This window comes from Stegostoma tigrinum, chromosome 11 (genome assembly GCF_030684315.1).
Source record: "Stegostoma tigrinum isolate sSteTig4 chromosome 11, sSteTig4.hap1, whole genome shotgun sequence".
Taxonomy (NCBI): domain Eukaryota; kingdom Metazoa; phylum Chordata; class Chondrichthyes; order Orectolobiformes; family Stegostomatidae; genus Stegostoma; species Stegostoma tigrinum.
This window is the reverse complement of record NC_081364.1, coordinates 18,279,075-18,296,831: the sequence shown is the minus strand read 5'-3', so window position 1 is coordinate 18,296,831 and position 17,757 is coordinate 18,279,075. Positions and strand designations below refer to the sequence as shown.

General features: G+C 46.6%; 1 protein-coding gene across 4 annotated transcripts in view; it reads left to right on the top strand.

Annotated features, from left to right (window-relative positions):
- LOC125460541 (interleukin-17 receptor C-like) overlaps positions 1 to 17,757 on the top strand; it is a 91,237-nt gene that overhangs the window by 17,867 nt on the left and 55,613 nt on the right. Inside the window, exon 1 of one of the 4 annotated variants that reach the window (XM_048548093.2) lies at positions 1,560 to 2,056. The exons of 2 other annotated variants lie outside the window; for them this stretch is intronic. In XM_048548093.2, coding sequence (XP_048404050.2) covers positions 1,961 to 2,056 — 96 coding nt within the window. In that variant the 5' untranslated portion in view covers positions 1,560 to 1,960. Of the gene's footprint in view, positions 1 to 1,559; positions 2,057 to 17,757 lie in introns of those variants that run through there. One more of the 4 variants, XM_048548094.2, reaches the window with a different exon arrangement.

The window sequence follows — 17,757 nt, the reverse complement described above, 5'->3', positions numbered from 1 at the left end:
CTTCTTTCAGATTTCCAGCATCCTCAGCATTTTGAAAATGAATTAACAAATGAAAAAGTACCGCACAGGAACAGGCCCTTCAGCCCTCCCAGCCTGTGCTGACCATCATGCCTTAATTAATCTAAAAACAAAGCTACCATTTTTGGTCCATATCCCTCCATTCCCCCCATTCATGTACCCATCTAGGTGCCTCTTAAATATCTTCAATGTTCTGGATGTGAGTTTGCTCGCTGAGCTGGAAGGTTCGTTTTCAGATGTTTCGTCGCCATTCTAGGTAACATCGTCAGTGAGCCTCCGGTGAAGCGCTGGTGTTATGTCCCGCTTTCTATTTATCTGTTTAGGTTTCCTTGGGTTGGTGGCTCACTGACGATGTTACCTAGAATGGTGACGAAACCTCTGAAAACGAACCTTCCAGTTCAGCGAGCAAACTGACATCCAGAACCTCAAACTGAGCTACAAATCTTCTCAAAACTCGCTATCTTCAATGTGCCCACTTCCATCACCTCTTCTGGTAGTGAATTCCATGCTGCTACCACTCTCTGCTTGAAAAACTTCCCCTGCACATCTCCCTTAAACTTTCACCCTTTGACCTTGAGTCTGTGGTATAAAGCTATGAAGAGAGGTTGAATAGATTAGGGTTATTTTCATTAGAAAGACAGAGATTGAGGGGGGACCGGATTGAGGCCTACAAAATTATGAGGGGTATAGACAGGGTGGATAGCAAGAACCTTTTTCCCAGAGTGGGGGACTCAATTACTAGAGGTCATGAGTTCAAACTGAGAGGAGGAAAGTTTAAGGGAGATATGCGTGGAAAGTTCTTTACACAGAGGGTGGTGGGTGCCTGGAACGCGTTGCCAGTGGAGGTGGTAGATGCAGATATGTTAGCGTCTTTTAAGATATATTTGGACAGGTACATGGATGGGCAGGGAACAAATGGACACAGACCGTTAGAAAATAGATGACAGGTTAGAGAGAGGATCTTGATCGGCGCAGGCTTGGAGGGCCAAAGGGCCTGTTCCTGTGCTATAGGTTTCTTTGTTCTTTGTTCTCTGTAATTGAAACTTCAACCCTGGGAAAAAAGACTCTAATTATCCACCCTATCTATGCCTCTCATAATTTTGTAGACCTCCATCAGGTCTCCTCTGAGGTGCCACCTTTCCAGTGAATACAATACTAGTCTTTTTAACCTTCCCTCGTAGCCAGTACCCTGGAAACCAGGCAACAAACTGGTGAACCTTCTCTGCACTCTCTCCAAAACTCCCACATCCTTCTGGTGGTGTGGTGACCAAAACTGCACACAAATACTCCCAATTTTCCTTTTGGACCAGGTCAGCATGTGGACTTGTAAAAGTCGAAATAGGGAATTACAACTGCAGCCAGTAGACCATTCCGACTGCAGCATGTAATCTTTTCAATAATTAATGTTGCTGTGGAACGGATTAGGCCGCCTCCGTCCTTCATTGGCTGTGAGGATAATGTTGGACCTCCTACAGAGTTCTGCAAGTTTCCTCTTGAAACACGCAACTCCCGGACGATGGACCGATAATTAAATGTCCCGGACAGGAACTTGAGTTCCGGGGGGGGGGGCGTGGTTTCTCCTCGTTTAGCTGGACCTGAGTTTGGAGGCTGTAAGACCCAGAGGAGGGGAAGCTCTGACACCTGCTACAGTAGAAGAGGAAAGCCGAGAAGTTTCACTGGATCCTGACTTTGATCACAGCTTCCCCCTCCCGCCTCGGGGAGGGGGGCACAGTGAAGGTGCAGCTGAAAACATCGTGTCAGCTTCGCTGCGGATTTCTGACCCTCGGGTACCGTGTGTAATGTGGGAGTGCGTGTGAGAGAGATGGGAGCAGGGGCTGGTCTGAGATGGGATCGGCGATTCCCGGCTCTCGGGTGATCCGGTCGAAAGTGAAGCGGGTTTCTCGCTCAAGCGACACCAAAGATTCAGGGCAGGAGTAGCGAGATGCAGCCTGACCTGCCGCTATTTCTGCTGCTGGCTGGAGCCCTCAGCGTGGTCACCTCTGAGGAACCTTCACTGGAAGCTCAGTGTTCCCATGAGGTGAGACTCAGATCGTATTGTGAACCTTAATATGTTTTTTTTCCCACACCAGTTTACATCCCTTTGCCATTAATTCTCCCTCCCCCCTCACAGGCACAGCTATTGATTATTGCTAGTGTTCGTGTGTGTTGTGTTTTTGTTTAAAGTCATTATTACTGACCGGGAGTTTCAGAATGGGTCTCATACACTTACTAGCGATTGACCGTGTCTCTTTTAAAGCGGGATGGCTACAGCCAGTTGCAGACGGTCCTGTTCCCTGACACCTCAAACCACCAACCCACTGGGGGGGGGCTCTATGAAAGTTAAACGCTCTGGTCCCCACTAGGGAATCTCATGGTCACTCTGGGATAGTGTAGAGTCCCATAGATTTCAGACATGATCCGCATCCCTCCCCCTCCCCAGCTCCCTACGATATGCCCGTGGCGTTACACCCGGGAGGGTGTAGGAGAGAGTTTGGGCCGAGTGGCCTGTTTTGAACTGCGCACAGTTCGAAATCTGAGCTCCAGCGTGCCTTGAATGCATTTAATGGGGGTTGCACGGTGGCTTCACAGCGCTGGGGTCCTGGGTTCGATCCCATCCTGGTTTGACTATGTGGAGTTTGCATGTTCTCCCCGTTTCTGCGTGGGTGTGCTTCGGTTTTCTCCCACGGTCCACAGATGTGTGGTTTAGGTGGGTTGGCCATGGGAAATACAGGCATAGACGTGTACCTGTTTGGGGTGAATTTCGGAGGGTCGGCCTGGATTCGAGGGTCTGAATGGTTCACACTCTGGGGATTCTGTGATTTTTCTCTTTCAGTAAAAGTTAGTCATGTTGTAACATATTCATCGTGAACACTTTTTTAAAAAAGGATATGTTGTATAAGATAGATCGTAACATTACTGGCAGAATGTTAAGTTGAGAAAAATGAGTCTTGTTAATACGTTGGTTTCTTGTTTCCGACCTGCTCAGTAACTGGAATTGAGACTTGATTTGCTCGCCTTTTGCGATGACTAAATGTGAACTAATCAGAATTGCCCTGTAGGTATTTTGAGGTGTGATGCAGTTATGCTATTAAGGTGTGTCAGGCTGAGAGCCCAGCATTTTGTGGAATTAAATTATGCAGGAATACAGAAATGTTATACTTCAGAGGCACAGTTACAGTGTGGTTTGCAGTGCAAACCACATATAGTGAAATGTTATAACTCAATAATATATAATACCTAATATCACAGATTTCCCACAGCTCCCAATACGGAGTTTACTAAACAGGAAAAAAAATCAAGCCTCACAGAGACAATTTCTTTTGCAAATATTCCCCTCTGCTCAGTTCTGGAAATCTCCCCCATTGTGAGAAATTAGCACATCTCTTCAACTGCTGACTTTTTTCCCTTGTTCTCCTCCATGTACCCTTCTCCTTCCTCTCGCCTGCATCCTATTCCTTCCCTGTTCTTCACAGTTCAATTATCACTCTGTACATCAATCTTGCTTCTGCATCCTATGTGTGTTCTCAATTTTTGTTTATGCATCGCCATGGGAGATCGATTAACACAGAGCAACACCATCAACCAACCCTTAATTTCTTTCTGTCCACTTACAATTAGATAACTCCAGTATCATTGCCTGTTCAATCAGGCAGTGCAATCTTTATTCAATGTTGTGTTTTCACACTAGGTGGCTGCTCTGTTTTCGCTGATTTCCTTAATATCAGGTCTGATTTAAGAAAAAAAACTGGGAAGACATTACAAATGCAAAAAGATGAGAAATCCTTATTTGACAAAGTTGTAAGTCATATATACTGGACTGTGCTGTAAGTCAACAATGCATCTCCAAATGAGATGTTTCACACACTGTTCGCTTGTTGCCTTATAACTCCATGCAGTTTGTGTGTAATGCAGTCAGGAGAATGATGCACCCTACAGCTTACAGTGCATTTCCAGTGTTGCAAATCTGTAAATCGGAGCATTTTATTAAATATGGCACAAGTCCAAAGGAGTTGATGGTATGGCAGAAGCTTTGTAACAAAGTAAATATTCTGAAAGGAGACTGAAAGAACTGTGGATGCTGTAAATCAGGAACAAAAACAAAGTTGTGGGAAAAGCTCAGCAGGTCTGGCAGCATCTGTGAAGACAAAAGTAGAGATAACGGTTTGGATCCAGTGACCCTTCCACAGTTCTGAGGAAGGGTCACTGGAACCAAAACGTTAATTCTGAATGGAGAAATGAATAGAGAAGATTTGCCATTACGGAGCATCACCCATAACCTCTGGATGTTTCAGTGAATTACAGCTGAGGCAGTCACTTTGAAGTGTAACCATTGACACAGTGTCGGAAATGAAGTGGAGCAAGGTTCCATAGCAACAATGACCAGGCACTTGGTTTCTGTGATGGGACTGGGGGACGAATATTGGTGAGGAAACTGGAGAGAACCTCTGTTATTCTTTTGAATTATGCCATGTGATCTCTTTACATGAGCCTGAGTGAGCAGATGGCGCCTTGGTTTGTTTTTATGCACTTGTGGGACATGGGTGTCGCTGGCCGGACCAGCATTTATTACCCATCTCCAGTTACCTCAAAGACAGTGGTGAGCAGCCGTCTTGAACTGCTGCAGTCTGTGTGTTGTAGGTGATCCACATTGCTTTTTAAGGAGGGAATTCCAAGATTTTGACCCAGTGACAGTAAAGGAACTGCGATAAGTTTCCAAGTCAGGGTAGTGAGTGTCTTGGAGGAGAACTTGCAGTTGGTTGTGTTCCCATGTATCTGCTGCATTCATCCTTCTAGATGGAAGTGATTGGAATGTACTGCATACAGACCTTTGAATTTCTGAGGTGCATCTTGTAGATATAGCACACTGCCTCTACTGAGCATTAGTGGCGGAGGGAGTGGATGCTTATGGATATGCACCTGCACCCCTAGGTCCCTCTGTCACAACACCACCATTAATTTTATTAGCCCAACCCTTGTTTGTTGCACCAAAAACGCAATACCTTTATTCAGTTTTAACTCCATCTGCCATTTTACAACCCATTGGCCCAGTTGATCAAGATCCCTTTTGTAATCTTAGGAAATCTTCTTCAATGCTACAAATTATGTGCTCTCTGAAAACTTGCTGACCGTGCCTTCTATATTCTCATCCAGATCATTTATATAAAATGATATACAAAACAGGACCCAGAACCGATCCCTATGGAATACTGCCAGTCACAGGCCTCCAGTCTGAAAAGCAACCCTCCTACTTTGCTTTGTCTTCTGCTGTTAGGCCAATTATGTATCAAATGGTCAAGCTTGTCCTGAATCCCATGTGACCTAACTTTACTAATTAGTCCACCATTCGAAACCCTGTGAAAGGTTTTTCTAAAATCTGAATAATCAACGTCTAACGTTCTGCCATCATCAAACGTTTTGGTAACGTCCTCAAAAACGCAATCAAGTTTGTGAGACACAACTTTTCTCACACAAAACCATGCTAGCTATCCCTAATCAATTTTTGCCTCACTAAATATCCATAAATTCTGTCTTTTATAATCACCTCCAACTATTTACCCACAACTGAAGTCTGATTCACAGATCTAGAGGCCCCCGGTTTCTCCTTGGAGCATTCCTTAAACAACAGTACAACATTAGCCACCCTCCAGTCATCAGGCACCTTACCCATAGTTAGAGACGATGCAAATATTTCTGCAAGGGGTCTTGTAATTTCCTCCCTTCCCAAAACATTCTGGGATACATTGGATCAGGTCCTAGAGGTTTATCCACCTTTTTATATTCACTCTCGATGGAAGAAATTGCTTTTGCATAAGATACCTTATCATATCTCAAAGAACTTTGCACAGCATATATTAATTTGAAGTTTATTTTTACTGGTTGTTGAGATATGAACATTGCAGGCGAAGGCAGTATTTGTTGCCTTTTCCTAATCACTCTCTTGCCTTTTAGAACTCCTGAAGCCCATTCAGTGTCAGTGCAGCAAAAGTGCTGTCAGCATGGGAAGGCAGAAGATTTTGTCCCAGCAAAGTGATGGCAATATAGTTCCAAGTCACAATAGTGGATGGCTTGCAGGTGTGGCATTCCCCTGTACCTGTTTCCTTTTGTTTCTGTATGTGATAGAAGGTGCGTGTTTGAAGAAATTGTGAAATGAGTCTTGGTGAGTTGCGTCATCTACATCTGATATGGTTCCCACTGCTGCCACTGTGTGCCAGCAACAGTGACAGTGAATGGTTAAGCTTGTAGAAGAGGCTTTGATCACATTGGTGGCTTTGTTCTGAATACTGTTGAGCCTCTGCAGTGTAGTTGGACCTATGCTTCCTCAGACAAGAGAAAAGTACCCTATCCCACACGTCACTTGTCTAGTCTGTTAGGGTCATAGAGATATACAGCATGGGAACAGACCCTTTGGTCCAACTCCTCCATTGCCAACCAGGTATCCTAAATTAATCTCGTTCTATTTTCGAGCATTTGGCCCTTTTTCTGTCTAAACCCTTCCTGTTATTGTTTCAATGTAGATAAATGTGGTAGCAAAGAAGTTGGATGTCTTCTAAACAACCTGGTAGGCAATGCTATCACACATCTCTGGACTATTTGGGACTTGTACCAGGATCTCTCATTAATCTTTATTGATGGTCTTGGTTGAGGAAAGCTTTGGTGCATGAAATCTTTCACATCCATTGGTAGATGGGAGCTCCCATAATTCTGCGTTTCTTCGGTGTTGTGCTAAAGAACAAGATAGTTGGGATTTTGAGCTCAGAGATAATGGGAACTGCAGATGCTGGAGAATCCAAGATAACAAAGTGTGGAGCTGGATGAACACAGCAGGCCAAGCAGCATCTCAGGAGCACAGAAGCTGACGTTTCGGGCCTAGACCCTTCATCAGACAGGGGGATGGGGAGACGGTTCTGAAATAAATAGGGAGAGAGGGGGAGGCGGACCGAAGATGGATAGAGGAGAAGATAGGTGGGGAGGGGATAGGTCAGTCCGGGGAGGATGGACAGGCCAAGGAGACGGGATGAGGTTAGTAGGTGGTAAATGGAGGTGCGGCTTGAGGTGGGAGGAGGGGATAGGTGAGAGGAAGAACAGGTTAGGGAGGCGGGGATGAGCTGGGCTGGTTTCGTGATGCAGTGGATGGAGGGGTTGATTTTAAAGCTTGTGAAGTCCACATTGATACCATTGGGCTTCAGGGTTCCCAAGTGGAATATGAGTTGCTATTCCTGCAACCTTCGGGTGGCATCGTTGTGGCACTGCAGGAGGCCCATGATGGACATGTCGTCTAAGGAATGGGAGGGGAGTTAAAATGGTTCGCGATTGGGAGGTGCAGTTGTTTATTGTGAACCGAGCAGAGGTGTTCTGCAAAGCCTCCGCTTGGTTTCCCCAATGTAGAGGAAGCCACACCAGGTACAGTGGATACAGTATACCACATTGGCAGATGTGCAGATGAACATCTGCTTATTGTGGAAAGTCATCTTGGAGCCTGGGATGGGGGTGACGGAGCAAGTGTGGGGGCAAGTGTAGCATTTCCTGCGGTTGCAGGGGAAGGTGCCCGGTGTGGTGGGGTTGGAGGGCAGTGTGGAGCGAACAAGGGAATCATGGAGAGAGTGGCCTCTCCAGAAGGCAGACCAGGGTGGGGATGGAAAAATGTCTTTGGTGGTGGGGTCGGATTGTAGATGGCGGAAGTGTCGGAGGATGATGTGTTGTATCCGGAGGTTGGTGGGGTAGTATGTGAGGACGAGGGGGATTCTCTTAGAGTGGTTGTTGCGGGGGCGGGAGGGATGTGTTGCGGGAAATGCGGGAGACGTGGTCAAGGGTGTTCTTGACCGGTGCGGGGGCAAAGTTGCGGTCCTTGAAGAACGCAGCCATCTGGAGTGTGCGAGAGTGGAATGCCTCATCCTGGGAGCAGATGCGGCGGAGGCAAAGTAATTGGGAATAGGGGATGGAACTTTTGCAGGGGGGTGGGTGGGAGGAGATGTATTCTAGGTAGCTGTGGGAGTCTATGGGCTTGAAATGGACATCAGTTTCTCCTCCTTCTCCTCTATCCATCTTCAGTCCACCTCCCCCTCTCTCCCTATTTATTTCAGAACCCTCTCCCTATCCCCCTCTCTGATGAAGGGTCTAGGGCCAAAACGTCAGCTTCTGTGCTCCTGAGATGCGGCTTGGCCTGCTGTATTCATCCAGCTTCACACTTTATTATCTGGGATTTTAAGCTGTTGCTTTCTGAGATTGAGGTGAGACTGCTTGCTGTTGAGCCAAGCTCATGCTTTATATCAAGAGTGAAATTTTCTTGAACTTGGCACCACCAGTTAGGTCTGTCATGCTGGGGGGAGTGGGGGTAGTTTGCAAGGGGGAGGTGAAATCAAAAAGGTCACCAGTGTAGGAACTGAAGTTCCATTCAACTGAAATCAATGGTTGCTGTTGCGACAGTGCAGTCATGACTTTTACATGCAGGGTGACCAGCGGCAGTATGGCGGTTAAGTCTCCTACAAGTTTGAAAAAGGCAGCTGAAGACAACAAATGTAACTGCCATTACAGATAATCAAATTTATGGTCTTCATGAACATTACAGTATGAGAGGGATGCTGGATTGGAAGCAGCGCTTTAAGGATTAACATACACAGACATAGTGTTTCTCAAAGAGCTCACTTTTTTTCATTTGGAGTGGTTGCAGTGTTTCAAAGACTGATTTGTTAAGGAGAACACAATGGAATGTCTATTGTGATGAATATTTTCATATAACTGTGCTTCATTACCATTGTTGATTATTTGATGCTTTGCATGGAGAATGAGTTACAGACCTTCGGTTTCAGAACATGAGTGCAAAGGAGGTCTCAAGCTGTGCTTGGACAGATCAGAGAAGCAGGACCCATCATGGCATTGTGGGTTTGAATGACAGCCGTACTTGAGGCCTTTGGAGAATGGAAAACGATAGTTGATTCTTTATTATCCTTTTTGATGGACTAGTCCGTGACTGTGTCTCGCCTATGCTTAACTGAGTCAATTCATAAGTGACTCATAGCTCCCAGGCACAAAGCCCCTCTGGGATTTTCCAACATTAACAGTGCAACTGCTAGAGCCAAGGTTTTTAATTCATGCATAGGATATGGGCCACACTGGCTGAGTCAGCACATATTACCCAGCCCTACTTGCTCTTGAGAAGGTGGTGGCAAGCTGCCTTGAACTGCTGCCATCTATGTGTTGTTGTTAGAGCCACAATGCCATTCGGGAGGGAATTTCAGGATTTTGGACAAGTGGCAGTGAAGGAATGGTGAAATATTTCCAAGTTGGATGGTGACTGTCTTGGAAGGGAATACGCAGGTGGTGGTCTTCCTATGTATCTGCTGCCCATCTCCTTTTAGAGAGAAGTGCTGGTGTATTTGGACGTGCTGCCTCAGGATCCTTAGTGAATTTACACAGTGCACCTTACAATTAGTGCACACTGCCACTATTGTGCATCAGGGATGGCGGCATTGAACGTTTGTGAATGTTGTGTCAATTAAGCGGGCTGCTTTGTTCTGGCTCATATCAAGTTTTTTGTGTTATTGTTACTGAAAGTGGGGAGTATTCGATCACACTCCTGACTTGTGCCTTGTGGATGGTGTACTGGCTTTGGGAGTCAGGTTGTGACTTCTGAAGATTCCTAGTCAACTGACCTGCTCTTGGAGCCAAAGTACTTGTATGACTAGTCCAGTTTAGTTTCTGATCAGTGATAACCCCCCAAGATATTTATAGTGGAATTCAGTGATGGTGATGCCATTAAATGTCAACGAGTAATGGTTAGATTGTATTTTATTGGCACTCGTCACATTAACATTGCTTGCCACTTGTCAACCCAAGCTTAAACTATCCAGGATTTCTGAAGAAGGGTCCAGAATTGAGACGTCAGCTTTCCTGTTCTCTGCTGCTTGGCCTGCTCTGTTCATCCAGTTCTACACCTTGTTATCTCAGATTCTCCAGCATCAGCAGTTTTCGCTATCCCTTAATTATCCAGAACTTGTTGCATTTGTGTATGGACTGCTCAGTATCTGAGGAATCACGAATTGTGCTGAACATTGTGCAATCACCAACGAATATCCCCATTTCTGATCTTTATGATGGAGAGAAGGTCATTCATAAAGCAGCTGAAGATGGTTAGGCTTAGGATGCTATCCTGAGGACTCCTGCAGAGCTGTCCTGGAGGTGAGTTGACTGACCTGTAACAAGCACAACCATCTTCCTTTTTATTTCCTGAAGGATCTAGACCCGAAATGTCAGCCTTCCTGCTCCTTTGCTGCTTGACCTGCTGTGTTCATCCAGTTCCACATCTTGTTATCTCATCTTCCGATGTGCCAGGTTTGACTCCAGGCAATAGAGTTCTTGAAGATTTGTAGCTCAGGTTGTGGATGAAGTTGTAGACGTTTCATTACCCTGCTAGGTAACATCTCACTGTTCCTCCGGTGAAGCGCTGGCGTTCTGTCCTACTTGTTATTTATATGCCATGGTTTGCTGGAGTGGTTGGCATCACTTCCAGTTCTGTTCTTCAGTGGTTTGTATATTTGAATCCAGTTGATGGAGTTCTGTTTGGAATGCCAGGAATTCCCTGGCATGTCTCTGTTTGACTTGTGCTACTGCGGATGTGTTGTCCCAGTCGAATTTGTGTCCTTCTTTGTCCATGTGTATTGAGACCAGTGAGAATTGATCATGTCTCTTGGTAGCTAGTTGGTGCTTGTGTATCCTTTTATTGTCACTGTTCTTCTAGTTTGACCAATTTAATGTTTCTCACAGACCTTGTATGGTGTTTTAATATCATGTTAGTTTTATTGGCTGTGGGCATGGGATCCTTCATGTTTGTCAGTGGGTGTTTGTGGGCTACCCTGATGCCTAAAAGTCTGAGTATTCTGTGGTAACCTATGGTATGGTAGGGTGATTATTAGTGTGTCTGGCCGTGTTGTGTTGTGTTGTGTTGTATTGTTGTGGTCTGCAAAGTGCTCCTGTTCTGCTTTGTGCAATCCAGGGTTGCTGCAAGGCACTGTGGCTAGTTTGAATATCGATGTAGCGCCGTTTTATGGGTGTTGAGGTGGTTGCTGGTGTAAGTAAGTATCTGGCCCAATAGTGTGGTCTTTCTGTATACGCTAGTCTGGAGTTCCACATTGTTCTTGCGTTCTACCATTATGTCCAGGAAGGGTAGTTGGTTATTGTCACTGTTCTTCCAGTTTGACCAATGTAATGTTTCTCACAGTCCTTACGTGGTATTTTGTATATCAGGGTAGTTGGTTATTGTTCTTTTATGGATCTTTTTAAAGGAATGGATACCTGAAAAGCACCGTAAAAGTCTTTTGACTGGCCATGTTGTCTCTTCTTTTTGTGGCGTGTCACACCTGTCACCCTACCGTACATCAGAGACACATCAGATGACCCCAAGACTACTTGTATCCCTAGGTGTCAGGGTAGCTCACAAACCAACAACCACCTTGTGACAGCAACTGATGAATGTAAAGGATCCCATGCCCACAGCCAATAAAACTAATATGATGTACAAAATACCATGTAAGGACTGTGAGAAACATTACATTGGTCAAACTGGAAGAACAGTGACAATAAGAGGATACACAAGCACCAACTAGCTACCAAGAGACGCAATCAATTCTCACTGGCCTCAATACGCACGGACAAAGAAGGACACAAATTCGACTGCGACAACACATCCGCAGTAGCACAAGTCAAACAGAGACATGCCAGGGAATTCCTGGAGGCCTGGCATTCCAGCTGGAACTCCATTAACAAACACATTGAACAGGATGCAATGTACAAACCACTGAAGAACAGAACTGGAAGTGATGCCAACCGCTCCAGCAAACTGAGGCATATAAATAACGAGTGAGACAGAGCACCGACACTTCACTGGAGACGCACTGACAATGTTTCCTAACAGGGTGATGAAATGTCTGCAACCAAACACACCAGCTCAGCGAGCAAGTCTACACCCTCAGTTTACGCCCTGGTTCCCATTGATCCCAGTTTTGCTAGGCCTTCTTGATGCCACACTTGGTGAAATGTGCCCTTGATATCAAGGACAGTCACGCCATCTTCACCCCTGGAATTTAGCTCTTTTTGCTCACATTTGACCAAGATTACAATGAGGTCAGGAGCTGAGTGACCCCGACAGAACTGGGTAGGTTATTGCTGAGCAACTGCTGCTAGATAGCCCTGTTGATGACCCCTTGACTGATGATCACAATAGACTAGTTGAACCGCTTTGAATTTTTTATGTACAGGACATAGCTTGATAATTTTCCACCATTGTCAGATAAATACCAATGTTTTAATTGGACTAAAACAGCTTGGCTAAAGGTACAGCAAGTTTTAGAGCAGAAGTCTTCTGTACTATTGTAAGAAAATTATTATGGACCCAGAGCTTTTACAGTGTCTGGTGCCTCCTTGATGTCATGTGGAGTGAACAGAATTTGTTGAAGACTGGAATGTGATGCTGGGAACCTCCTGGAGGAGGTTATAACAAGCCTTCCAGTCAGGACTATGATAATAAAATGTGAGGCTGGATGAACACAGCAGGCCAAGCAGCATCTCAGGAGCACAAAAGCTGACGTTTCGGGCCTAGACCCTTCATCAGAGAGCTCTCCAGTCAGGACTTCCGACTGAAGATTGCTGTGAATGTGCTTCAGTCTTACCTTTTGCTCTGATCTGCTGGGCTTCCCCATTTCTTGAGAATGTGATGGTTTGGAGTCACAAGTTGGCCGGATGAGGGAAGAATGGCAGTTTTTTGAAAGGGTTTTAGTGATGGCACGGCAGCTTTTATGACCACAAACAATGGCCATCATTCGACTTCTTCTAACTTTCAGATTGCTACTGAATTCAAATGTTATCCTGGGCCCTAGAACATTACCTGGTTCTCTTGACTGCTACCACAATAACAAAACCACTTGACCAACACCTCCCATGTCAAAGTTCAACAATGAATGCACACTTAGATTACCCTCACTCAGAAAACTAGTGAAAGCAAATGACCACTTCTTCTGCTCTGTCCTCACTTCACTGCTTACTGTCCTCCTTCATATTTTCCCTGCTTTCTCTGTTCTCCCCTCTCAGTCCTTTCTGATCCCTCCTTCAACCTTTTTTCCCATCATCCAGACCGTTTCTCATTCCCTCCCCTTCTACCTAGATCAAATGGTTCTTACTTTCACCTCCTACAATCCCTCCTACTTGCCAATAAAGCTTTACCCAAATACTGACTGCTAAAGGAAATCAACAAGTTTATACAACAACATTAAATTTCAGTGAATCAGGCTATCATTATGCAACATATCCAGGAATGCACGCACTTGCAAGTTATCATACTCAGAAATCTTGCACAATACATGTTGGAATAGAATGCTTCAGTAGATATTATTACTTCTCCGTGAAACATATCAAGCTATCTCAAGAATAATTTTGCAATATTTCCGGTTCGCTTTAAATGAAATGACAGAGCCTGTTGCATCAAACAAGCATCCTGTTGTTCATCCAGTTACTAGTTCTAACCCCATCACTGTGCTGAAAATAGGAGGAGGAATGGTTTCTCAAGAAAATAAATTCATAAATTAATTAATTACTACCGACTAACTCTCTGTCAACAGGCCCAAATATTAAAGCCCACTGCAATGGGATAACAGACCAAAGGATGCATTAATTCAAAGGGTGTTAATTTTAGTCAAAATGAGCATGTATAAGGGGTATTGAAGGATCTAATGCATCGATAGGATCTGAGTGCTGTGATAAGCTATTCCATTTACTTTTAGGGTTAGGGCCACCAACTGCAGTTATGTTCCACATTCTGAACTGCCTAATCTTTCAACAACAGCGACTTGCATTTATATAGTACCTTTTTAATGAAAAAAATGCCCCAAGACTCTTTGCAGGAACATTATAAAATAAGCCACATAAGAATATTTTCAGGTTGAATATCTGAATAGTTTCAGATGACCACAAGGTCAGACATCCAAATGCTTGTACCAAGCTGTCCTTTTTGGAAGCATATTAAAGAAGGAAAGCAGGGTAGAGACACAGAAGTTTTGACCAGGAATTGCAGAGCTTAGCACCCAAACATGTGAAGGCAAAGCCGCCAGTGATGACACAATTATGATTGGGCAAGCACAAGAGGTCAGATTTAGAATAGTGCAGTTACCTCGGGTCTTTTAATTCTCAGAATCAAAGACTAGTTATGGTGTAGGTGGAGGAATTTGGCCCATTGTGCCTATACTGGATTTCCTGCCACCCACTGCATCTCCCCTCAATACAATGGGGGTGTCTGCATGTGTATGTCATGCTAAAGCAGTAGTACATGTTGAAGCTGCAGGCATTTCAAACATTAAAATTAAGGTTTAGCCAGAAACAAGTCATTTTTCTGATGCTTCCTGAAAATGTGGAGAAGCTTTCACGGTTGAATGTTCTGAAATATTATGCATTTACTCATTTGCTTGTCACTTTAATTTTCCCAAATAAAGAACTTGTGACCTCCACAGTCTAGAAGGAGAAAGGCAACAGTTGCACAGGAGAGCCACTTGTAGACTCCCCTCCAAGTTAACATTTCTTCACCACCAGCGAGGCAAAATCCACTCGCTAACAAAACTGTGGCAATGCTGTAACTCACGGACTGTAGCTGTCTAAGAAAGTATCAGCTGCTCAAAGGGAAATTAGGGATGGACTATAAATGGCCCAGCCAGAGGCGCGCACATCCCAGGAACAAATAGGGCAGCATGGTGGCCCAGTGGCTAGCTGTACTGCCTCGGAGCACCAGGGTCCTGGGTTTGATCCCAACCTTGGACAACTATCTGTGTTAATGAGATAACAAGGTGTAGAGCTGGATGAACACAGCAGGCCAAGCAGCATCAGAGGAGCAGGAAAGCTGATGTTTTGGGCCGAGACCCGTCTTCAGAAATTGGGGAGGAGAAGGGGGTTCTGAAATAAATAGGGAGAGGGGGAGAGGCAGGTAGAAAATGGATAGAGGAGAAGATAGGTGGAGAGGAGGCAGACAGGTCAAAGAGGTGAGGATGGAGCCAGTAAAGGTGAAGAGAGAGGTCAGTCCAGGGAGGATGGACAGTTCAAGGGGGCAGATTGAGGTTAGTAGGTGGGAGATGGGCTTCAGGTGGGAGGAGGGGATAGGTGGGAGAAAGGACAGGTTGTGGAGGCGGGGATGAGCTGGGCTGGTTTTGGGATGCGGTGGGGGAAGGGGAGATTTTGAAACTGGTGAAGTCCACATTGATGCCATTCGGCTGCAGGGTTCCCAAGCGGAATAGGAGTTGCTGTTCCTGCAACCCTCGGGTAGCATCGTTGTGGCACTGCAGGAGGCCCATGATGGACATGTCATCTAAAGAATGGGAGGGAGAGTTGAAATGGTTCGCGACCGGGAGGTGCAGTTGTTTATTGCGAACCGAGCAGAAGTGTTCTGCAAAGCGGTCCTCAAGTCTCCGCTTGGTTTCCCCAATGTACAGGAAGCCACACCGGGTACAATGGATACAGTATACCACATTGGCAGATGTGCAGGTGAACCTCTGCTTAATATGGAAAGTCATCTTGGGGCCTGGGATGGGGGTGAGGGAGGAGGTGTGGAGGCAGGTGTAGCACTTCCTGCGGTTGCAGGGGAAAGTGCCGGGTGAGGTAGGGCTGGAGGGGAGTGTGGAGCGGACAAGGAAGTCACAGAGAGAGTGGTCCCTCCGGAAAGCAGACAAGGGTGGGGAGGGAAAGTTGTCTTTGGTGGTGGGGTCGGATTCCAGATGGTGGAAGTGTTGGAGGATGATGTGTTGGATCTGGAGGTTGGTTAGGTGATACGTGAGGATGAGGGGGATTCTGTTTTGGTTGTTACTGCGGGGAGGGCGTGTGAGGGATGAGTTGCAGGAAATTCGGGAGACACGGGTCGATGGGTGTTTTCAACCACTGAGCGGGGGGGAAGTTGTGGCCCTTGAAAAACGAGGACATCTGAGATGTATGGGAGTGGAATGCCTCATCTTGGGAGCAAATGCAGCGGAGGCGAAGGGAGCGAGAGTTGGGAATGGCATTTTTGCAGGAAGGTAGGTGGGAGGAGGTGAATTCTAGGTAGCTGTGGGAGTCGGTGGACTTGAAATAGATATCAGTTTCTAGGTGGTTGCCGGAGATGGCGACAGAGAGGTCCAGGAAGGTGAGGGATGTGTTGAAGATGGTCCAGGTGAACTTAAGGTTGGGGTGTAAGGTGTTGGCAAATTGGATCAACTGTTCAAGCTCCTTGTGGGAGCACGAGGCGGTGCCGATACAGTCATCAATGTCACGGAGGAAGAGGTGGGGTTTAGGGTCAGTTTAGGTACGGAAAAGGGACTGTTCCACGTAACCTACAAAGAGGCAGGCATAGCTTGGGTCCATGCAGGTACCCATGGTCACCCCCTTAGTCTGTAGGAAGTGGGAGGAATTGAAAGGGAAGTTGTTGAGGGTGGGGACGAGTTCGGCTAAGTGGACGAGGGTGTCAGTGGAACGGGACTGGTCGGGCTTGCGGGGCAGGAAGAAGTGGAGGGCCTTTAGGCCATCTGTATGGGGAATGCAGGTGTATCAGGACTGGACGTCTATGGTGAAGATGAGGTGTTGGGACCAGGGAATTGGAAGTTGTGGAGGGGGTGGGTAGTGTCACGGACGGAGGTGGGGTGTTCCTGGACCAAGGGGGAGAAAATGGAGTCCAGATAGGTGGAGATGAGTTAGGTGGGGCAGGAGTAGGCGGCGACAATGGGTCGACCAGGGCAGTCAGGTTTGTGAATTTTGGGAAGGAGATAGAAGCTGGCGGTTTGGGGTTCGGGAACGATGAGGTAGGAGGCTGTGGGTGGGAGGTTGCCTGAAGTGATGAGGTTGTGGATGGTTTGGGAGGAGATGGCTTGGTGGTCGGGGGTGGGGTCATGATCCAGGGGGCGGTAGGAGGAGGTGTTGGAGATTTGGCACCTGGCCTTGGCGACGTACAGGTCAGTGCACCATACTACAACTGCACTTCCCTTGTCAGTGGGTTTTATACTGAAGTTGGCAGTGGAGCGGAGGGCTGCACGTTCTGTCGGGGAGAGGTTGGAGTGGGTGAGAGGGGTAGACTGGCTGAGGTGATTGATGTCACAACAGCAGTTGGAGATGAAGAGGTTGGGGGTGGGGTAGGAAGCCTTGTCGTGGTCTCCAGGAGGAGGGGGATATGTTGGAGGCGGGAGTCGGGGTCAGGAGAGGGAGGGTTAGGCTCACGGTTGATGTAGTAAGTGCGGACGCGGTGGAAAAACTCCTCAATGTCCAAACGTGACTGGTATTCGTTGCTGTGTGGGTGGAAGGGGACAAAGGTGAGCCCTTTTCTGAGGACTGACTGTTCGTCCTCGGTAATGGAGAGGTCTGGGGGGAACGGTGAAGACTCGGTAGGGCTGGGTGTCGCTGTCTCCTCTGGAGCTGCTGCCTGTAGAGGCTGTGGGTGGAGTGATGTTGGAGCCGGCTGTGGGTGGGCCAAGCTGTCAGCGTTGGGGGACAGAGATGCGTTGGCAGTGGGCGGAGCAGCGTTGGTGGACCGAGTGGGGTAGGCGGCAGCAGCAGCAGTGACAGTAGGTGCATCCTCAGTTTCGATGGTGTTGGCCTTGGAAATGGAGGCAGTGGCATCAGCAGCGGTGTCGATGGCGTGTGATGTACCAGAAGTGATGTACCAGGCGGCAGAGGATGTGATGTCATCTGTGGGTGCTCCAACAGTGGCCACTGTGTGGAGTTTGCACATTCTCCCTGTATCTGCATGAG